General features: G+C 40.2%; 1 protein-coding gene across 1 annotated transcript in view; it reads right to left on the bottom strand.

Annotated features, from left to right (window-relative positions):
* Nucleotides 1–23,993, bottom strand: part of nhlrc2 (NHL repeat containing 2) — a 71,966-nt gene that overhangs the window by 16,296 nt on the left and 31,677 nt on the right. The window contains exons 5-6 of the mRNA XM_080205808.1: nt 20,780–20,909; nt 310–403 (exon numbers count right to left, since the gene is read on the bottom strand). Coding sequence (XP_080061934.1) covers nt 310–403; nt 20,780–20,909 — 224 coding nt within the window. The remainder of the gene's footprint in view (nt 1–309; nt 404–20,779; nt 20,910–23,993) is intronic.

Raw genomic sequence — 23,993 nt, 5'->3', positions numbered from 1 at the left:
ATTCAAAGCACTACCTAAAAGTGCATTATTACAGTATTTAAATGACCAATTACCTTATCATCTGGTTTGCAATGGAATAAAAATCAGGCAGGCTCTATAAAGGGCATGCAATCACTGCTTGGCAAAGTACTGCCCAGCTGATGAAGACACAAATAAATGCCAATGGGTCAATTTTAAGTCATAAATGAAGGTTATACAAGTTAACTCAGTTTAAGAAAGCTTGCAGAAAGAAGTATTCTCAAATATCCAACAAAATAGTTATCTATAAATTAAGAATATTGTTATAAAACATTGTCAATAATTGCTTACATTCCTCTTGGAAGTTTTCCATCTTCTAGAAAAATGGTCCATATCTGATGAGTACCTGCCATTGCAACATATAGAAGACCATCTTCATTATTACCTGTAACAGAAAAGTTTAAATAATAAGAATAAGAACATAAGAACGTAAGAAATAGGAGCAGGAGTAGGCCACATAGCCCTTCGAGCCTGCCCCGCCATTCAATAAGATCATGGCTGATCTGAAGTGGATCAGTTCCACATTCCCGCTTTCTCCCCATAACTCTTAATTCCCCTGTCCATCAAAAACCTATGCACCCGTGACTTAAATATATTTAGCGAGGTAGCCTCCACCACTTCAAAGGGCAGAGAATTCCAGAGATTCACCACCCTTTGAGTGAAGAAGTTCCTCCTCAACTCTGATCTAAACTGCCCCCCCTTATCTTGAGGCTGTGCCCTCGAGTCCTGCTATCCTAAGTGGGAAGAATCTCTCTACCTCTACCCTATCCATCCCCTTCATTATCTTATATGTCTCTATAAGATCCCCCCTCATCCTTCTAAACTCCAACAAGTACAGACCTAGTCTATTTAGTCTCTCTTCATAGTCCAACCCCCTCATCTCCGGTATCAGCCTAGTGAACCTTCTCTGCACTCCCTCCAAGGCCAATATATCCTTCTGCAAGTGTGGCGACCAAAACTGCACACAGTACTCCAGCTGTGGCCTCACCAGTACCCTGTACAGTTGCAGCAAGACCTCCCTGCTTTTATATTCTATCCTCCTCGCTATAAAGGCCAACATTCCATTCACCTTCTTGATCACCTGCTGCACCTGCAGACTGGGTTTTTGCAACTCGTGCACAAGGACCCCCAGGTCCCTCTGCACTGTAGCATGCTGCAGCTTTTCACCTTTTAAATAATAATCCCTCCTACTATTATTTCTGCCAAAGTGGATAACCTCACACTTGCTAACATTATACTCCATCTGCCAAGTCCTCGCCCACTCACTCAGCCTATCCAGATCTCTCTGCAGACTTTCCACACCCTCCACGCAATTTGCTTTTCCACTCATCTTCGTGTCATCAGCAAATTTTGCCACCCTACACTCAGCCCCCTCCTCCAGATCATCTATGTAAATGGTAAACAGTTGAGGCACCAGCACCAATCCCTGCGGCATTCCACTAGTCACCAACTGCCAACCAGAACAGCACCCATTGATACCAACTCTCTGCTTCCTATTAGACAGCCAATCCTCTATCCACGCTAACACCTTACCCCCAACTCCGTGCACCCTAACCTTCTGTAGCAACCTTTTGTGAGGCACCTTATCAAAAGCCTTTTGGAAATCTAAAAACACCACATCAACCGGTTCCCCTCTGTCTACCGCACTAGTCACATCCTCATAGAAATCCAATAAATTCGTCAAACACGACTTCCCCTTAACGAATCCGTGCTGCGTGCGTCTGTTCAATCAAACCATTCTTTTCTGGGTACCTCGCTATTGGGAGATGATGTCTTTGAAATATATTAAAATCTTAAAGTACTCAATAGAATAGGTGCTGAGAGGCCTTTTCCCCTGACTGGAATCTAAACTAGGAATCGTAGAGCCAGATTTTCATGGAATATGGAAAACTCTACAAGTTTTTAAAAATGGCAGGGAAGACCAGGATGCAAAAGTCCCTCCCCCCCTTTTTGACTGATCCCATTTTTGCTGGTGGGGAGAAGTACATGATTTCCATAGGAGGGAAATGCAAACTCTGCTGGGGTCATTTGAGTTTGGTGCGGAGTTGAAACAGACCCCATTTTGGCAGTTCCAAGGGCCTTAACCCACAGTCTGAGAGTCATACACTTATGGAGGAGATGTAAACACACGTGATGTGCAGATAAAGCCTGTTCATTTCATATTCTAATGTTATTTTTATAAATACCCTACTCGTTAAACATGAAACAAAGGCTTAAGCTCTCAATGAAAGTTTAATCAACCAACAGCTGAACTGCTTTGATTGCCAGGCCATCTGATGTAGGTCAGCAAAAAAGTATCACCATCTGTGCATGCAGTTTCAATCAGAGCTATTTATTGATCATTCCCAAAGGATATGCCATTATGAATGCTTGGCTGAATTTCAAAAACCAAACCATGATTAACTCAGCATGGGGTTCGGAGTTTACAGTCTGTTTGACAGCTTAAAGAGAATATTAAGTGTAAGCCATTTGGCACTGCACACGAACATCGATGATTGAAGGATTAGCTGGGTGTGATTTTATTCCTTGTCCACAGAGTGTTTTGTGTCAGCGGGGGGGGCACGCCACTCACTGGCGGCAAGATCTTATGGTCCCACCGTTGTCAGCGGGGGTTTCCTGTTGAGTGTACCCCTCACCACTGAGAAATCTGCAGCAGGGGTGTGCCATTGGCAGGATTGGCATGAATGGCAGCAAGCTTTCACTGACTGTCTTTGGATGTTCTGAATAGGAGTTTGCTTTGTATAAAAGAGATAACCATATGAGAAGATTTAAAAGATTAGATTGGGTTTCATGAATGGTATCTTTATTTCCATCATCAAGTATGTAGTAAGACGGCTCCTGAATTCTGACCATGGTGGATACGAGTGACAATGGAGTTGCTATGGAGGATCCATGGGTTGGGGTGTGGCAGCTGTGGAGTGAGGACTAAAGGGCCTAAATAACTGGTACAAAGTCATGGAGAATTATGGTGAGCTTTTTAACTCAGGAATTTATTTGAAATCAATTATCTATTACAGAGGAATCTATTCATGACAATATTGGTAGGAATGATGATTGTAGTTCTCATGCTGGTGAAATCCCATCTGTGCACTGAGGACACACTCCATCTTGTTGTGTGGCATTACCACTGTGCTGATAGATGCTGCAATGGGATAAATTGAGAACAGATATTGTAGCTCAAATCTGGGCATTTATGATATAGTGTAAACAATCTGCAGCAACAGAAACATATCCATTGCAATCTGTAATTATCAAGTCTGCAATCACCTAAGGTTCACTGAGAATTTTGAAGAACACGACTGAAGTAGCATGGGGAGGGGATACTACACGATAAACAGCATGATATAGGCAGAATTATATATATATATATATAAAATATATATACATATATGAAGTAGGGAAAGGGTTAATGGATTTTGTATCTAGAACATGTCACAAACATAACCCTTCCTCATGACTGATCTTCTCAAGCTTATACTGCTCCTGGCATTAATATAAGTTATTTGTTCATGTCTTACATGCTTTAACTCTCATTTTTATAAAGACAGATAGTTTAATGTGGCTGTTATTTTGTAGACTTTGCAAATCTTACCTATTTGTGTTAGTTGGACATCATTACACAGATGGTAGTTTACGATACCGGCTTTTAACAGGAGGAGTCCTGCTGGGACAGCCGCGATTGCACAAGTAACTTCAAAGACAGGGATGCCGGTACTGCTGTAGAAGGGTTTTGAATTGTGACCAGATTGAAGACTGTGTCATGACTGCAGGACTGTGATTTCTGATTAAATCTGGGGCTGCATCACAACCAAGGAAGACCCGGAGGTCTGGCCGGAATTGGAACTTTGAACCGTGATTACTGCTGGAGCTCATGATGTACAAATGCCCACTTGTGTTTGTGTTCTATGGAAAGTCTGGTCGTTCCTACTTCTCCCAAAGCTCTTGAATAAACACTAGCGTTTTGAAGTAAAAACCACTGTATTTTGACTCACTAACAGTCTCAGAGATATTATTTTACCTACAACATATAGCTCTGCCACATCCAGTTATGAATGGTGGCAGAGAATTAAAAAAACTAAGGAGAGGAGGCAGCTCCAGAAATGTCCAATCTTTAAAAATGGTGAATCTCAGCATGACAGTATAAATGACCCAGCAATCATCTTCAGGCAGAAGTACAGAGTTGAGTCAGAGTGCACAATTCATCTCAGCCTCTTCATGAGGAATCCATCATTACAGGAGAGAGCCTTCACCTAATTAGATTGACTCCATCTAAAATCATTGTGTGGTGACATACTCCCATTCCCCTACATGCCTGCCATGGGTAAATAGCAGTGGGGGTGGGATGAGACTCTTAAGTGGTCATTAATTGGTCTTCTAAGGGCCTCAATAGGCCCAAGGGTGAATGAGATGTCCACTGCCCTGTAAAATTTCATATACATTGAGGTCAAGCAAGTTGGCGAGAGAAAGGCCACTCATTGGATTTTAGCATTTCCATGGCCATCAAAACTTCAGTAAGGAGTGGAAAATCCAGCCTATATCTTTTTTTCACCCAACACCTCAAACAATGAAACTAAAAAGAAATGGCAAAATTACATTTGGAATCTTTCAACCGTTTCACACATAACACAAAAATACAACTCCTTTTATAACAACTCATTCATTAATCTATAGCCAGAAAAAGATAAAATAATGATTTTAACAGGAAGCAGCTATCTTCAAGAATAACAACATTCACCACAAAGCAATTATTATTTAGAAAAATCCTTCTTTGAAAGAAATCCACAATTGCATAATTTTCAAACATCTGCGCGTTAGTTTTAACTACCAGTTCATTTATGTTGCTGATTGCTATGAACCTGATTGGCAGAACTGTTTTACCCTGAATATTAACTGGAAACACCATTATTCTAGTACGCACTATTAAAAAACAAGGTGAGGACAAGAAATGTTCACAAAGTTCACAAATACAGGTACAGGCAAAAGGAAATCATTTGGCCCCTTTAGATTATCCTTCTGTAGGAACCAAATAACCCCATCTTTGAAAATGCATCTAGAAGAACATTGCAGTCTTTGCCTCTACTACGCTATCCAAGAGAACATTCTGAGTGTCAGTCACCTTTTGTGTGACAAAATCCTTCCCAATATCAGTTTAGAATTTGACTTTTACTAGTTTGTCTTTTTGTTGATGTTGTGCCTTAATTTGAAACATAGAGTCATAGAGGTTTACAGCATGGAAACAGGCCCTTTGGCCCAACTTGTCCACGTCACCCCTTTTTTAAACCCCTAAGCTAGTCCCAATTGTCCCTGTTTGGCCCATATCCCTCTACAGCCATCTTAGCTGTGTAATCATGTGAATGCTTTTTAAAAGACAGAATTGTACCTGCCTCTACTACTACCTCTTGCACTCACTACTCCCCTTGTAAAAAAATTGCCCCTCTGGACTCTTTTATATCTCTCCTCTCTCACCTTAAACCTATGCTCTCTAGTTTTAGAATCCCCTACCTTTGGGAAAAGATATTACTATCCAGCTGATCTATGTCCCTCATTATTTTATCGACCTCTATAAGATCATCCCTAAGCCTCCTAAGCTCCAGAGAAAAAAGTCCCAGTTTATCCCACCTCTCCTTATAACTCAAACCATCAAGTCCCAGTAGCATCCCAGTAAATCTTTTCTGCACTCTTTCTAGTTTCATAATATCCTTTCTATAATAGGGTGACCAGAACCGTACACAGGATTTCAAGTATGGCCTTACAAATGTCTTGTATAACTTCAATAAGAATTTCCAATTCCTATATTCAACGTTCTGACCAATGAAACCAAGCATTCCGAATGCCTTCTTCATCACTCTGTCCACCTGTGACTCCACTTTCAAAGAGCTATGAACATGTGCCCCTAGATCTCTTTGTTCTGTAATTCTCCCCAACGCCCTACCATAGGGTGGACAGTGATAGCCTTTTTCCTCAGATGGAGAAAGCTAGCACGAGGCGGCATAGCTTTAAATTAAGGGGTGGTAGTTATAGGACGGATGTCAGGGGTAGGTTCTCTACCCAGAGGGTGGTGAGGGATTGGAATGCCCTGCCTGCTGCAGTTGTAAATGCACCTAGTTTGGGGGCGTTTAAGAGATCCGTGGATAGGTTTATGGATGGTAAGGGTTTGGTTTAGGTTAGCGGGTCATTGTTTCTTAACTGGTTGGCGCAACATCGTGGGCCAAAGGGCCTGTTCTGCGCTGTAATGTTCTATGTTCTATTAACTGAGTAAGTTCTGCCCTGGTTCGAACAACTAAAATGCATCACCTTGCATTTATCTAAATTAAACTCTATCTGCCAATAGTTAGCTCACTGGCCCAATTGATCAAGATCCCACTGCAATCCTAGTAATCTTCTTCACTGTCCACTATGCCACCAATCTTGGTGTCATCTGCATACTTACTAACCATGCCTACTAAACTCTTATCCAAATTATTAATATAAATGACAAATAACCCAGCACCGATCCCTGAAGCACACTACTGGTTTGAAAAACAACCCTCTACAACCACCCGCTGTCTTCTATCATCAAGCCAATTCTGTATCCATTTGGTTACTTCACCCTGGATCCTGTGTGATTTAACCTTATGCAACAACCTACCAAGTTGTACCTTGTCAAAGGCCTTGCTAAAGTCCACGTAGACAACATCAACTGCACTGCCCTCATCTACTTTCTTGGTTACCCCTTCAAAAAAACTCAATCAAATTTGTGCACGATTTCGATTTTCCACTCACAAAGCCATGCTTATTGTCCCTAATCAGTCCTTGTATCTTGAAGTGCCTGTAAATCCTGTCTCTCAAAATATCTTCTAACACCTTACCCACTGCAGATGTGAAGTTCACTGGCCTGTAGTTCTCACGCTTTTCCCTGCAGCCCTTTTAAACAAAGGCACAATGTTCTCCACTCTCCAATTTTCAGGCACTCATCTATGATTATCGATGATTCAAATATCTCTGCTAGGGCACTCTTAATTTCCTCCCTAGCATCCCAGTGTCCTAGGATACATTGCATTAGGTCCCAGGAATTTATCTATCTTGATGTGTTTTAAGACTTCCTGCATCTCCTTCCTGTCATATGTACACTCCTTAAGACTTCACTATTTATTTCCCCAAGTTCCCAAACATCCATGCTGATAGGCTCCTTTTCCCCCTCCACTTCATATCACAGTGAACTTAGGAATTTTGTGGCATCATGAACCTAAAGAAGTCCCTTTCTCCACAATATTTTGGAAATGAAAATCGGGAGTCACATTCTCTACTACATGGTGCTCCAGATTAGCTATTGTTATTCTATGTTGAATATTATAACCCTTACAAGAAGAAATCTGAAGAGTTCTTTAAAGCTTTTCTAACACTAGGGATCTTCATGGTCCTCCTTTGCAATGCTTCAGGGTTTGGGGTTACCATTATGCTTTGGAGAAGCCAACTGAATGCTCCACTGAATTACAGGTTGACTACACAATAATAGCAAGGCCACCTCAAAATCATAAAATACTTGCATTTATATAGCATCTTTCATGATTTTGATGTCTGATAGCATTTCACTGCCAATGAATTATTTTTGAAGTTTAGTTATTGCTGGAATCTAAGAAACTTAATAACCAATTTGTGCACAGCAAGCTTCCATGAATACGTTGTGATAACGATTAGATAGATTTGTTTTGTTGATACCAAATATTGGCCAGGTCACAGAAACAGCTTCATTGCTCTTCTTCAAAACAATACCAATGGATCATTTACATCCATCTGAAGGCTACAGGACTATTTCAATGCAGTGCTGTATTAGAATGCCGTTACGTTATTCCTGACTGTGGTTTTTCTGAGTGCCATCCCACAGGTAATTTATGCCCGCTTTTCCTGCATTCACTTGCAACTGGCCCATTTAAAATTTGATTCTGAGGTTAGTCTTGCAGAATTTGCTATTGTATCTGCTGCTCAAGGCTGCCATGACTTGCAATGCCGTCTGCATCACATGCTGTGTGGTGTTGCAAATAAGACATGCACCAAAATATTACCTAAAAGATCATACTCAGTAGCAAAATGTTAGCTGCAAGAGGAAAACAATCATATAAGCATGCGATTAGATTGAGTAGATTTTTGGTTGCCGCAATGGAATGTTTCAAACACAAAATTTCAGCAATTACAAACATGAAATATACAAAACACATACTGAAAAAATTAAATAGGAAAGTGTTGCCTATGGCTGATCTTCAAGTTAACATTTTTCAAAATGATCCTCAGAGTTCAGTACTATTAGTTTTCAGTAATTCAAGAGTCCTGTACAAGCTGCACAAAGTTTAAACATGTTAATTTTGTTTCAGAAATCTATTATTATGAGTTTAATCATTGAACCGTTAGTCAATGTTCCTTGATACTAACTCTACAGCGTTTTTATATATTCAGCAAGTAATGAGGATTAAAGACAAAATAACATCAGTTTTGTTCATATCTACAACACTTAACAAATAAAAAGATTTTTGAAAATTAGACCAGTAAATCAATCAAACTGTGAAAATATTAAGACTTAAAGCTTACAGAATTAAACTTAATGAGATCACTCATTTCTGTATTTTAATTCAACCATGAAATCAGTGTGTTTCACATCAAGGGTCAGACCTAACATCCGCTTAAAAATTAAATGAAATCCCAGGTCACACTAGATTTGCCCTGTTATCTCTACAGACAGGACTAAATGGTAACGGCTAAATAATACCTCACGAACCAATCCATTAAAAATATACATGGCTGATTTTGAAATATTTACTAAGTAAACAAGTAGTTTATTAGATTTCACCAAGGTTAGTCCTGGCAAGTTCTCTCTGCTGAATGTACCCACCATTACAAGCGATCCCAAAAAAAATGAAAGGAACGTAAGAAATAGGAACTGGACTAGGCCATTAGCCCCTTTGAGCCTGCTCCACAATTTAACAAGATCATGACCTCTGAACTCCACCTGCTTGCACTATTGCTATATCCTTAATTTCCTGAATACCCTGAATGTATTGACTTCTCTCTTGAATAGACTCATAATATACAATACGGCTAGCCTGCAGCCTCTGTCATTCCTAACTTGTTCAATAAAGTTCTTAATACTAAATACAAGCATCACAATAAAATTTATTTATCTTAAAATGCTTTAAAGTACTATTTTCAGAAATCAAAGGGCACCCCAAGAAACACTTATGATCTATGAAACTCTCAATAATTCATCCTACAAAAATGATCTATCAAGTACTCAAGTATATTATTTCCCACACACATAGATATATCTGTGCATATTGAAGTTGAAACATTTATGAAATGGTCTGATATTTTCATTCTCTCCTGGTGTGCTGTTTGTTTAAATGGACAAGTATATGTCAAAAATATGAATAAATCTTCATTGCTGAATCAGAGGTTTCCAGTGTTCTGCTGCATAACCGTCTTAGACAGATGTAATGAACTAATAAAATTACAAAGAGACAGAGAAAGTGAGACTATCTGAAAATCAAAAACACTATAAGATAGCTAATGAAGAGGATACCCTTGTTAGCCTGTATTGGTTTCTTCAAATCAACTTTTTTTCCCTCAAATTACTCCTCTCACCAGATATTCCAACAATGTCAATACTGTTTAGTGCTTGGCTCAGAGGCACATTTGGTATGGGACAAGAAATTACGTTTAATTAGTTTACCTGTCTCCATGGAGGTATTCTATAACTGAAGCTTTCCAGCCAAAAACCGGTAAAGCTGTTCAGAGGTGGATTAAATTGCTTTTCTGACCAACAGAAAAACTTTTCTGATTAGTAAAGAAAGTCTTACATTTTAATCCTATTAAATTTTTGTGTTTATCTTGACTGTTGAATATATTAGAAGAAACATTTTAACATAAATTAATTCTGAATGACAACTATTATTAACTCTTCCCATATTTAACATGTTTATAATTGCCAAATATTTATTACCACTTGAATTAAATTGCTCTGCATCCTCTGACATCCTTTTAAATAGGTGGTGCCAAGAATCAGCCACAACATTCCAGCTGGGGCAAAGCCAGTGTTTATTAAGGATTTAGTATAATTTTCTTGCCTTTATGTCTCTATCAATTTAAAGGATCCTGTATCACTTTCTTTCACAAAACAGCTTTTTAAACTGCCACCATCAAAGATTTGTGCAAATACAACCCAACATACTGTAGCTATTGTACAACCATTTAATGTTATTTTACTAACACTTCTTTATATTATTTTAACAGACATTGATCTGTGAAAGATATGACTTCTTTTCTGAGAATGAAAGGGAAAATTAGCATGGACACATCAAGTTCCTTTGCAATTAAAGCTGAAAGTTCCTTCTACCTAATGTGGTTTGCAATGTAAATACATTTTTCATTTTAACAATTTTTGAAACTGATAGATTGGATGAATTTTCAAAGTCAAGATTTTGTAGCAAATTTTAATAGAAAACACTTGTTTGGCAGAGGAATATCTAAGCAGGCAGTACAGTAGTTAAATGTTGTGTGGCTTTATTCTATTTAAACCCGAGAACTAAAATGATTAAAAGCATTTGCAACATTTAACATGAAATTTGAACCAAAGAAATAACAACAGATTAAATAATATGCTAAATGTTTCTATGTTACCATAAAGTAAATATTTTTCAATCTTATGATATTTTCTAATGCAGCACAATCACAAATATATCCAGAATCTATAATAGGGGAGAATTTATATTAAGGAACAGAGAAAAGGCAGGTAAACTAAACGATTAGTTTAAGCTGGATTTTTCACCATCTTGGCCCCACATCGTGTTTTGCGGTGGTGCAGGTAGCCCACCATTAGGTTATCCTAATGCTTGTACCGTTCACCGCTGTGGAATCCGCAGTGAGGGCTTGATGTCGGTGGGACTTGAAGATCCCATCAACAGGAATGGCATGACAATTTTGGCCTTGGTATCTGTCTTCACCTGGGAAAATGCAGGAAATCTTCCAGATGTAATAATCTAAGGAATTAGGGAGAATGAGGAATTGAAGGAAAGTAGCACAAAAAAGAAGGTTGCATTGGAGAAAATAATGGGACTGAAAATTGATAAGTCCCTGGGACCTGATATGCATCCCACAACGCTGAAAGAGATTGCTATGGAGATAATGGTTGCAATGGTGACCATTTCTATAAATCTATAGAATCTGGAATGGTTCCTTAAAATTGAAAGGTAACAAATGTCACCTTATTATTTAAGAAAGGATGAAGAGAAAAAACGGAACTACAGACCTGTTAGCTATATATCAGTAGTAAGGAAAATGTTAGAATCTATTATAAAGGATGTGACAAATGGGCACTTGGATAATCATGATCTCATTGGGCATAATCGGCATAGATTGACAAACAGGAAATTATGTTTGATTAATTTGATGGAATTTTTTTTGAGGATGTTGCTAATAAAATTGATAAATGAGAGTCGATGGATGTAATATATTTGGATTTTCAGAAAGTTTTTGATAAAGTCCCTCATAGGGAGTTGATTCGCAAAATAAAGGCATATGGGATAGGAGGCGCTATAGTGGAATGGATTAAGCATTGGTCAACAGGCAGAAAACAAAGAGTAAGAATAAACAGCTCATTCTCACATTGGCAGGCTGTAGCTGGTGGGGTACCACAAGGATCAGTGCTTGGGCCCCAGCCATTCACAATATATATCAATGATTTGATGCAGGGACCAAATTTAATTCTCCCAAAAAAATTCTAAGTGTTGCATTCACATAAAAATTGAAGTAAATCCCACTGGATTTTTCAGCAGGATTTTCAAAATGAATCTCCCATACTCTGTGCACTGCAGCATGCGTTAACGTGAATCTGTGGGAGGGGCCTGTTCCCGCCAGAGAGATCCCCTCCTTAACACTGCCTGGGCATTGGTGGGCAGTTCTAAACTGGCAATGCCCCAGGGGAATCTCCCCTCACCCCCGAACCTTCTGGAGAAGCCTCCATGGTCTCCCTTCACTCTGGCAGGGTCAGGCCACCAGCTCCCCGCAAGTGGGGAGTTATTGTTAGCCCCCCTGGTGGCGGCGGAGACTCTTGCGGGCCCAGAGACATCATGATATTTAAATGTGCATTTGAATACATTATACAGCTCCGTGCCAATTTCTGGAATAGAACTGACAGCGCTGGAAATTTGGCAGCCAGACGGGTTGTTTCTCGATTTTCAGAAGGTGTTTGATAAGGTGCCACACAAAAGGTTGTTACAGAAGGTTAGGGGGCATGGAGTTGAGGGTAAGGTGTTAGCGTGGATAGAGGATTGGCTGTCAAACAGGAGGCACAGAGTAGATGTCAATGGGTGCTATTCGGATTGGCGGTTGGTGACTAGTGGAGTGCCCCAGGGATCAGTGCTGGGGCCTCAGCTATTTACCATTTATATAGATGATCTGGAGGAGGGGGCTGAGTGTAAAGTGTCAAAATTTGCCGATGACACAAAGATAAGTGGAAAAGCAAATTGTGCGGAGGGTGTAGAAAGTCTGCAGAGGGATCTAGATAGGCTGAGCGAGTGGGCGAGGACCTGGCAGATGGAATACAATGTTGGCAAGTGTGAGGTTATCCACTTTGGCAGGAATAATAGTAGGAAGGACTACTACTTAAAGGGTGAAAAGCTGCAGCATGCTACGGTGCAGAGGGACCTGGGGGTCCTTGTGCATGAGTCACAAAAACCCAGCCTACAGGTGCAGCAGGTGGTCAGGAAGGCAAATGGGATGCTGGCCTTTATAGCGAGGGGGATTGAATATAAAAGTAGGGAGGTCTTGCTGCAACTGTACAGGGCACTGGTGAGGCCGCAGCTGGAGTACTGTGTGCAGTTTTGGTCGCCGCACTTGCGCAAGGATATTTTGGCCTTAGAGGGAGTGCAGAGGAGGTTCACTAGGCTGATACCGGAGTTGAGGGGGTTGAGCTATGAAGAGAGGCTGAATAGACTGGGCTTGTACTCGTTGGAGTTTAGAAGGATGAGGGGGGGATCTTATTGAGACGTATAAGATGATGAAGGGGATGGATAGGGTAGAGGTGGAGAGGTTCTTCCCGCTCAGAAAGGACAGCAGGACTTGAGGGCACAGCCTCAAGATAAGGGGGGGGGGCAGTTTAGAACAGAGTTGAGGAGGAACTTCTTCACTCAAAGGGTGGTGAATCTCTGGAATTCTCTGCCCGTTGAAGTGGTGGAGGCTACCTCGCTAAATATATTTAAGACACGGGTAGATAGGTTTTTGGTAGGCAAGGGAATTAAGGGTTATGGGGAGAAAGCGGGAAAGTGGAACTGAGCCACTTCAGATCAGCCATGATCTTATTGAATGGCGGGGCAGGCTCAAGGGGCTAGATGGCCTACTCCTGCTCCTAATTCTTATGTTCTTATGCACCCAGCAGAAAGCCACTGGAGTCTCCTGGCTCCTGAGAGAATCACCCCCTAAATTTCCAAGTTAGCAGATGGTAGAAAGCTAAGCAAGAACATGTATTGCAAGGAAGATGCAAAGTGACTATGGGAGTATTTGAGCAGACTTAGTAAGTGGGCAAGAACATGGCAGATGGAATATTATATGAAAAAATGTGAGGTAAGCCACTTTGTAGAAGGGACAAATGTGCAGGGCATTTCCTAAATGATGAGAAATTTGGAAGTTTAGATGTACAAAGCGATTTGGATCCATCAGGCATTAAAGGCTAACATGTAGGTGCAGTAAACTATTAGGAAGGCTAATGGAATTTTAGTCTTTTCCGCAAGGGGATTTGAGTACAGGAGTAGTGAGGTCTTACTTCAATTGTTCAAAAGCTAGGTTAGACCGCACCTGGATTGGTGTGTGCAGTTTTGGTCCCCTTACCTCAGAAGGATATAAATGCCATTGAGGAAGTGCAATGAAGATTCACCAAACTTGTTCTGAAGATGGTGGGATTATCTTACAAAGATCAATTAGGCAAACTGGGCCTTTGTCCTCTAGAGTTTTGAAGCATGGGAGATGATCTCATTGAAACCTAGAAAATACTTAAAGGAATAGACAAGGGTAGATGCAGATAACATGGAATCTAAATAACGTGGAGTCTAAAACTAGGGGCTGCAATTTCGAAGAATGGGGGAACTTAGGATTGAGATGAGAAATTTCTTTACATGAAGACTGTTAATCTTTGGAATTCTCTATCCCAGGGAGCAGTGGAAACTTAGTCATTGGTTATACTTAAGGTAGAGGTTGATAGATTTTTGACCAGTGTCAAATTTGGTCAAAGTTTTGCCAGTTGGTTCACCACACCCAAGAATTGCTGGAGATCTGGAAACAAGGATGGGGTTGAGAACTCTCAAATAGCTTTACTTTTTTGTGGATCCATCAGGATGTTTTACTGCTGATGACGTGGCCAAGGAAGGCATTTATATTCTTCTGAGGTAAGGGAACCAAAACTGCACATACCAATCCACACTAATGTTTTGGAGAACTCAGTTCTCATTCAGTGTCAGCCCTGCTTTGTAAAGGCACTCTTTGACTATTGTGAAACACTTGCCATGTTACTCCGGCATTGTACTATGAACCAATATGTTTCCTATCTGCGTATCATAATTTGCATGTGGCAGATGGTCCCCTTTATGTTCTGCAAAATGGTTGAGATCATACATTGAAATATTTCTGGCTCTAAGTGATTCCAAACAGCAGGCATTTAAAGCAAAATCTGCCAAAGGGGTTTAGCAGCTTCAACCTTTCATCAAGGGGAGATTGCTGAAAGCCACTGTTGACATCCAACTTTGAAAATACCATGTTCTTCAAGCGTTTTGTCAGGCTTTTGTCCACCAAGGACATGGGATGTACTGTTGTGGCTAAAGCTTTGTTGAGGTCTATCAGGTCAATGCAAATATGGATAGATTTGACAAAGGGTCATCTGGACTTGAAACATACATTCTTTTCTGTCCTTACAAATGCTGCCAGACCTGCTGAGATTTTCCAGCATTTTCTCTTTTGGTTATGGATGAATTTATTTGGTTTTGGGACTGGGACCGCCCCAGAACACCAGGTGGTTGATTATGTGATTGGGGGAATGACTCCCATGTTTGTCATGTTGCCTAGGTGCTCCTGCACTTGTTTCATGAGCGAGTGGGGAATCCTCTGTGGTGCGAGTTGGCACATGGGCTTAGGATACTCACTCAGTATGATCTTGCATATATTTTTCAGCCACCTCAATCCTGTAAAAAGCTTTGAGAACTCACTTTTATACTTGAAGTCAGGCTCTTACGGTTTGTATCTCAGTCTCACCAGCAGGATGCCTTTACATTATTGTTCCATATTGATGCGTCATGAGTGGCATCTGTCTTTGTATCATCAGCCATGGTTCTCTGTCCAACAGGACCATAACACTGTCTCCTTTGTCCAATTTAAAGTTTGTGAGATGACTGTTAACTGAAATGTCCACATTCCAAGAAAAATATCCAGGATCTTTGACCTTATCCAAGAAGCATGGCTCTATGTCCTCTTGGTATGCAGTCTCGCCCTCATTTTTGCATCTTCTGTGTTTAGATGCTTTGGCCTTGCACAGTTTGCTGAAGTGTCCAATGTGTTATGTTGAAAGCACTGGGCTGAAATGCCAGGACATTCATCTTGCATGTCGAGATTCTTACGTTCCAATGCTGACATGATCACTCTGCTGGTCAGTTATAGTACTGCTTCCCTTGGCTTGGAGTGTCAGTTTCTGTGCTGTTTAATAGAATTGATAGGTTTCCACTGTGCCACAATTTACTTTCTCCCCTTAAAATGGACCTCTGCTGCACATGAAGTTCAGGCTGCCTAATAATCTGGTAGCTTTCTCAAGGATTAGATCTTCCTTTGCTTGCAGCATGTCTGAATTGTATCATCTGCTAATCCAATTTAATTCTATCCTGGACAATTTCAGATTTTAGATCTCTATGTTCACAGCCTTCTGTACAGATCATTATTGAGTCAACAGGTTTTCTTGGACACATTTACTCAATTTAGCCCTTTCAAGGATTTTGTTACATCTTAAGTTAAAATAAACATTGGCTGATTTTAGTACTGCTTCAAATTTAGTGGATAATTTGTTGATTCCTTGCCTAACAATAACATTATCCACTGTCAGACCTTCCAAGTAAAGCAGTGTTAACTTATTGAGCTTCTGTCTTATTCTCCAAGCAATTCTGAGCCTAAGAAATCACTTTGTCCAAAGTTTCCAATCATAGGATTGATTTGGGCCTCGAATAAGTCAAACTGAATTGGAAAAGTGGATTTCTGATCTGTAGTTAAAAATTTTTTGAAATGTAGGTTCAGCTTTAAGAAGTTTCTGAAATTCAAGATAGCACCACCATTCATTTGGAGACAGGAGGATTTACCTGTGCCTGCTGGTTTTGGTGGGTACCTGCTCCAATGGTGTCTGCATTCCAACTTGGAAACAAAATTGAACAGTGATTGCTTGGACTACTAGATGCAGGTTTTCTCCATTTCAGCTCTTTGCTTTACGGTTGGAAAAGCATTGAATCCTGGCCTTTGATGGGTTTTAAAGCTGGTTTCCTAATTGCAATTACCTTTAATTAATTAATTAATTCTCCACCGTCCCCCTCCTCCCCTCCCCCACCACTTTTCAGGGCAAGCTCAGATGCATTGTGATCAGATGCTAGCTCAGAAATCTGTTTTTCTTTCAATGAAATTTTCAATCAGCAGTTTCAGACCACTGAACTATTTACAAGTTTCTTAGGACTTGCTTTATCCAGGAAGTTAAAAGTTTTGTCTCACTTCTGCTAGGTTGGCTGATTCCGTACTCTGGGAATTGAAGCTCAACTTCCAAGAGATCTTATGGAGTCTTATGTTGCAATGAGGAAAGTTTTAAATTTTCAAGTATTTCTCTGGAGCTTTTAATTGGCGATTTTCCTCTGTGCATTTGCTTCTTGAGCTTTTCTTCAGGTCAAAATGTTCTTTGAATTTTTCTTTTGTCTTTCAGGATTTTGGTTTTTCTCTGCAATTTTTGTAAAGCTTTGGGTTTTTCCATTTGTTGTCACCATATTGTAGGGTATTGGATATCGTCCCGTTGGTCTCAATGAAGTCCTCATTGTCTTAATTAGGTTAACCTGCATGTATTTATTAACTACAAGAACTAAGTATATTAAAGCTTATGTAAATGGCTCTGTCCAACACTAGAGCGACCCCGAGATGTTCCTTTATGTCACTGTGCACACGATATTTCCTCAGTTTCATGTTTCCCCTGTATGTGTCAGACCCTTATCAGCTCTGACAAAGGGTCATCCAGACTTGAAATGGTGGCACTATTCTCTTTCCACAGATGCTGTCAGACCTGCTGAGTTTCTCCAGCATTTTCTGTTTTGTTACCTTATATTAGAATATGCATCAGTTAGTTTCAGTTTTCCTTTTACCTGTACCTTAGGACACAGGAGCACAACTAGGCCATTTAAACCTGCTCTGTCATTCAATAAAATCATGGCTGATGTGTTTGTGGTGTGAATTCTACCTTGTCTTTCCCCCATAAGCCTTGACTCTCTCATCCATCAAAAATCGATCAAACTCACCCTTGACGAAATTCAATTACACAACTTGCACTGCTTTTTGGGGAAGACAATTCCAAATACAAACATCCCTCAGAGATTCTTTTCCCATCATTTCTGTCTTAATAGGGAGACCCCTCTTATTCTTAAACTGTGCCTCCCAGGTGTTGTCTCCCCTACGACAGGAAACATCCTCCTGGTATCTTCCCTATCAAGTCCCCTCAGAATCTTTTATGTTGCAGTGATATTACTTGTATTTCTTCTAAACTTAGGATGTAGGCATATCCTGTTCAACCTTTCTTCATAAGATAAACCTTTCATCTCAGGAATAAGTAAGTGAACCTTCTGTAAACTGCTTCTAATGCAATTATATATTCTAAAATAAGGAGACAAAACTGTACACAGAACTCTAGACGTGGGGTGGGATTTTCCAGCCTCTCCACTGGCAGGATCTTCTGGGCCTGCTAATAGCACACCCCTCCGCCACAGGATTCCAGGTGGCGAAGGGTGTGAACAGAAATTTCACAGCATAAATAGTGTGTCAAGAGGAAAAAGTAGCAGAGACTTTGGAGCTTAAAACAGAAGCTGGATCTGTTGGGGGATGGTGGGTCAGTCTGTGGATTGGCCAGGTTCTGGGGAAGTCTAATTGTGACACTACTGCAGAAAAGTTAAGTGAACGATTGGTTAGTGTTTTTGTTTATTTTTCAAAACTGTTCAATGCCGTTTTGAACTCTGAAGTTGCCACCAGTCTCTTTCCTTCCTACATTGTTTTAAGCTCCGAAGTCTCTGCCATTCCCTTGCTTCTTGTGCAGCTTTAAGTTTTGAATTAGGTATTGTAAGTTGCACTGGGTTACAGTTTATTACTCCCTAATATAAACCTTTCCTACACTTGAATTTGTTACAAAGTCAATGATATTACTTAATATACGCCAAACACTTTATAACAGTTTCCTTTGACAATACAAACAAGAACTCTGAAATACCATATAATGCTGCTGTGTGCACGATATAGTGATAAATTAGTGTTCAGAAATAAAAAGCCCTGTCATGGGTAATCAACAAGGGAACATTCGGTCTTCCAGTCTCTGTGGCATCTTTATTCCTGTTCACATGCAATTAAGATCTTAAATCAGGGTAGAACGGCTGCACAATCTTCAACAGAGACAAATTCCTCCCCATTTCCATCCATAATTTCAGGAGAAGTGACAACATGCTTGTAAACTGCAGGCATTTGGGGGCCCTCTCCACGTGTATGCACAGGTACAAAAGAATGCCTCCTCTACTCACTGCTTGCTCTGCCGTTTTGAGCTACACAACTGTATGCTATGGGATTCTCATCAGATAGGGAATTGCTACGTATATATATCATTTTCAATAGATCTGCACTATACAGCAGAATAGAAACAGCAGTCTTAGAATTAAAACAGGGCGAGAAAACCTAGCAACAGGGCGAGAAAACCTAGCAACAATTTACTTTCTGACAAATCTACATCATTATTAGCTCAAATATTCTATTCACCAAAGAAAACCTAGCCACCTGTAAAACTATTTTCCTGTACACTAAGGTGTATTCAATGGAAATCTCACATTCATTGAAAAGCAACGAAAATGCAGATTATACCCACCAAACTCATTTTGATGATCATGTTGGTTTTTACATCTCCATCATTGTAATTCTAAAAACATTTACTATGTAACATATAGAAATTGATTAGGTCTGCTAATATTCACTAAAAACTTAACCATAAGTTTAATTATATCTTACAAATCTATTAGACAACTATTTCCTTGAACAGACTTTTCGCCCTTTTGGACATATGCCTCAAGTTCTACTTGAACTTCTCTATGTGGTATTTACTTGGTATTGATATGTTTAAGGGTTAATGCTTGCTTGGACACAGTAAACCACAAGGCATCTGCATATGCACTGGGCACATTACCTTCTGTAAGCATAGGCCCTCAGTGAATAAGTTAAATTGGGGGGTCATAACAGAAATAATGGAGGGAGTGAAAGCGTTAGAGGTACATAAGCTTACTGAGTAAGTCCTTTTTCTATTTCTGCTCTTCTGGGTGATATCTATTTATTGTTTCCAACCTTGGCTCTTACATTCCTTTGTTCTTTACTGACTCTGCAATTTGTATTTATCTCTATTTGCATTGGGCATAACCTTTTTCCATTATTCTAATTTCTATCAGAAGCATTTTTATATCCTCTTTCCAATCAAGTGACTGTCCATCTTAGCGTGGGCATTAACAAAGGTAATTAGTTCCTATGTTGTACATATGTTGTACATAGTTCATATGTTGTACTTGTTGCCTGGACTGGGAGGCATGCCTTATGAAGTTAGGTTGAGGGAGCTGGGACTCTTTTCCCTGGAGAGACGAAGGTTGAGAGGCGACCTGACAGAAGTTTATAAAATGTTGAGAGGAATAGATAGAGTGGATTCTCAGAGGCTATTTCCCCGGGTTGAAATGGTCGCTACGAGAGGACACAGATTTAAGGTGTGGGGAGGAAAGTACAGAAGTGATGTTAGGGGTAAGTTTTTCACTCAGAGGGTGGTGAGTGAATGGAATCGGCTGCCGTCAGTGGTGGTGGAGGCGAACTCGCTGGGGTCTTTTAAAAGACTTCTGGATGAGTATATGGGGTTTAATGGGATTGGGGGTTATAGATAGGTCTATAGATTGGTAGGTGTTGATGTGTTCGGCGCAACTCGTGGGCCGAAGGGCCTGTTTGTGCTGTAGTGTTCTATGTTCTATATATGAAGGAATTAGAAAGCCATACAAAGACATTTTGAGAGGTCACTATAAGTGAGAAAGAACTGGTTAAAAACTGAACGCAGGCCGCAATAGAAAAGCAATTGCACATGAAAACTGATGAAACTCAAGTGTGATTCACAGAGAAAAAAATGAAAATGTACTGAGTGTGTACAATACAAAACATTTATTGTCTACATAACACTACTCATCTACAAGAAACTTCTTAAACATTTCATAAGCTAGTATTATAAAGAATTTTGGTAGATTTTCTGCCCCCCCCGACTCCCATGGCTGCGCGGCATGTTTCTTGGCCATGAGAGATGGCCTGCTTTTGGGAGATGGTGGGATCTTCTGGTCCTGGTGTGGGATTTTCCATTGAAACCACCTCTCACTGCCAAGAAACATGCGGCAGGGATTTGCTGTCAGCAGGACCGGACAATCTCACCCTTTATTTCTCTAACATGCTTAAAAGGATGTAGCAATCTTACCACTGGTGCCAAAAGCTAGATCCCATGGTGAACTGATTGGTTGTTCCACTCCTATCTTACCACCTTCTTGGTCCGTTCCCTGTACTCCTGTTCCTGCTATTGTGCTCACCTTTTTTGTCATAAGGTCAATCTAAGCAAGAAAATGAATAGTGTCTGTCAAATTAATTTATATAATGAATATGTAAACAAACTAAACAGAACAACTGATGACCTTCAATTGTGGCCATTTGAACTCTTCATTGCTGACCTTTCTGGTGGATTTAGAATTAGGGGAAATGATCCATTTTTAAAAAATATTCCTGATAGACATTCATACAACTATGGGTGCATTTCAGGTGTATCTATAAGGGTTGGGAATGGGTCCAGTATTGTAGCACAGGCAAGCCAACTGTTCATGTGCTGGTTGTTTCAGCCCTTGTAAAGAGTCTGGAAAGCCTACCAGCCCCTTTGACGTATGCTACTTTCTTTAGGTCCACATGCAAACTCCCAGTTGAGATCAACTGCTGTTGGCAAGGAGGCTAATATATCTCCTTTCCTTCAGCATACCATCTGTCCCAGGATTTAATTCTTGCACTGAGGATATTCCCAACCTGGAAATTCCCATCTCCAGCTACATGTTTTTTGACACAGTGACCCATGTCTGTACTAAATTGAGGATCTGCCGAAACAGGTTTGCAGGAAATTCTTGTAAGCCAAAGTCCAATGTGTGGATCCCAAGCCTAATTTGTGTGATAATTTGTAAAATAGGATAAATTTAAAAATGAAAATGCAGTTTGCTCAGGAAATATTTGGTAAGCAGATTGATTTTAAAACAAAATTAATATCTTCAACAGACTGTAAAAATTGTAGGCAATAAATTTTATCATTTGACAAAATAAACTGAGGATAATTTTCTGTGGCTTTCTATTATTTTGTCCTTCCCTTCTCTCCTTTGCTTCCTTCCTGAGGTATGACTTGCATAGGCACTGGCTGTCCTTTGATACCTCACATACAGAATCCCCCCATTCTTCATGACTAAACCTAATCAGATTTTTTTGCAGACTGCTCATCCATGGAGCCTGTTCTGCCCTTCCTTCGCATTTACACATGATGTGGAGATGCCAGCGTTGGACTGGGGTAAACACAGTAAGAAGTCTCACAACACCAGGTTAAAGTCCAACAGGTTTATTTGTAGCAAATGCTACTGGCATATGGAACTGGCTGTTCCTTCGTTATGCGGGTGGGAGTTCTCCCACCCACCTGATGAAGGAACAGGCAGTTCCGAAAGCTAGTGGCATTTGCTACAAATAAACCTGTTGGACTTTAACCTGGTGTTGTGAGACTTCTCACATTTACACATGCAGCTTTCCACTAGGATTAGGAGTTAGTGATCAGAGTAGGAAACTCGGATAATTTTTTTCTCTGTAATGCAGGAGCAATTAACTTCTTACCATTGTTTTAGCTGAAACTGGCTAAGTCAGAACAGAGGTTTATCCTGTTACAAAAGTGGGACTTTATAACCCAGGAATGTTTTAAAATATATCCTTTAGTTTAAGATGAAATAGAATGTTCTGGATAGAGAGATGGTTTTTATTCATTTGCGGGACATGGGCATCGCTGGCTGGCCAGCATTTATTGCCCATCCCTAGTTGCCTTTGAACTGGGTGGCTTGCTTGGCAATTTCAGAGAGTAGTTGAATTGCTGTGGTCCTGGAGTCACATTGACGCCTAACCAAATGGGTTTTCCCGACAATCAACAATGGTTGCATGGTCATCACTTGAGTCTTAATTCCAGATTTTTTTTTTTAATTGAATTCAAATTCCACCATTTGCTGTGGCGGGATTCGAACCCAGGTCCCCAGAACATTAGCTAAGTTCCTGGATTAATAGTCTAGCAATAATCACCTCCCCTTATAAACTCTGGTCAAAGACAGGCTCACATGACATAGGGAAAGAAACCCAAATCAAAACCCATTGAAAAATCTAGATTTTACACCTTGACACAGAAAAGGGACAACTCCTTTTTGGATAAAGGAGAAGACAAAGGAATTGTTGCTGTGAAGATCAGGATAAACAGTTTGTGTTAACAACTAAGCAGAATACTTGTAAAAGTTGGTTGCCTGTGTGAAAGGAATGGAACACAATTGATGAAACTGAGATTTAAGGAACAAGGTTTTTTTCATTCGTGGGACATGAGTGTCTCTAGCTGGCCAGCATTTATTGCCCATCTCAAGTTGCCCTTGGCGGGCAGTTGGGAGTCAGCCACATTGCTGTGGCTCTGGAGTCACATGTAGGCCTGATCAGGTAAAGACAGCAGGTTTCTTTCCCTAAAGGACATCAGTGAACCAGATGGATTTTTCCGACAATTGACAATAGTTTCATGGTCATCAGTAGATTCTTAATTCCAGATTTTTTTATTGAATTCAAATTTCACCATCTGCCGAGGTGGGATTCAAACCCGGGTCCTTAGAACATTGGTTGAGGTTCTGGATTAATAGTCTGGTGATAATACCACTAGGGCCATTGCCTCTCCTAAGATGTTGCCTAGGTGGGCCTTGCTGATTAACTCAGTGCTGGGATCGCTTAGCAGAGTGGAACAATTTTTGAAGGATTTTTAAAGATTCAACCTAGCTTGGCAGGGAGAAGTAAGGTGTAGCTTGAGACTTAATCTTGTATTGTTACCCATTTGCCAATGGTGTGGGGCATAGTAAAAGGAGTTGAGGAATGAACCGAATTGAGTTAATTAGTTAATGCAGAGGTACTCGTTCTTCAATTTGGTGTATTAGTTATCTATTTCTGTTGGCCACTAGGAAATTAATCTCACTTAAAAGTTGTTGGTCGCCACAAGTATTGTAACAATTCCTAGATGTTCCAAGTCTAGCGGTTCTAACTAGTCACTTCCTTAAGCTGAACGATATATGGAACTGCAAAGAATTCTTTACTCCTTTAAAAGTGGCCTCTTGCACATCCCTGATTTTAATTGCTCCACCACGCCTTCACCTGCCTAAACCCTAAGCACACAAATACCCTCTCTAAACCTCTCCACCACTCTCTCCTTGTTTAAGACTTTGATTGAAACCTTCCTCTTTGACCAAACCTTTGTTCTTCTGGTCTCATATCTGTGGCTGGTCAAATTTTATTTGGCAATCCACTGCGAAATGCTCTGGGATGTTTATTAATGCAAGTTAATATACTTCAATACATACCAATGACTTATTTTTAGGTTAAAAACCAAG

This window comes from Carcharhinus amblyrhynchos, chromosome 17, assembly GCF_965287045.1.
Source record: "Carcharhinus amblyrhynchos chromosome 17, sCarAmb.v2.hapA, whole genome shotgun sequence".
In the NCBI taxonomy this organism is placed as follows: Eukaryota; Metazoa; Chordata; class Chondrichthyes; order Carcharhiniformes; family Carcharhinidae; genus Carcharhinus; species Carcharhinus amblyrhynchos.
The sequence above is the reverse complement of the archived record's forward strand: the minus strand, read 5'-3'. Positions and strand labels throughout refer to the sequence as shown.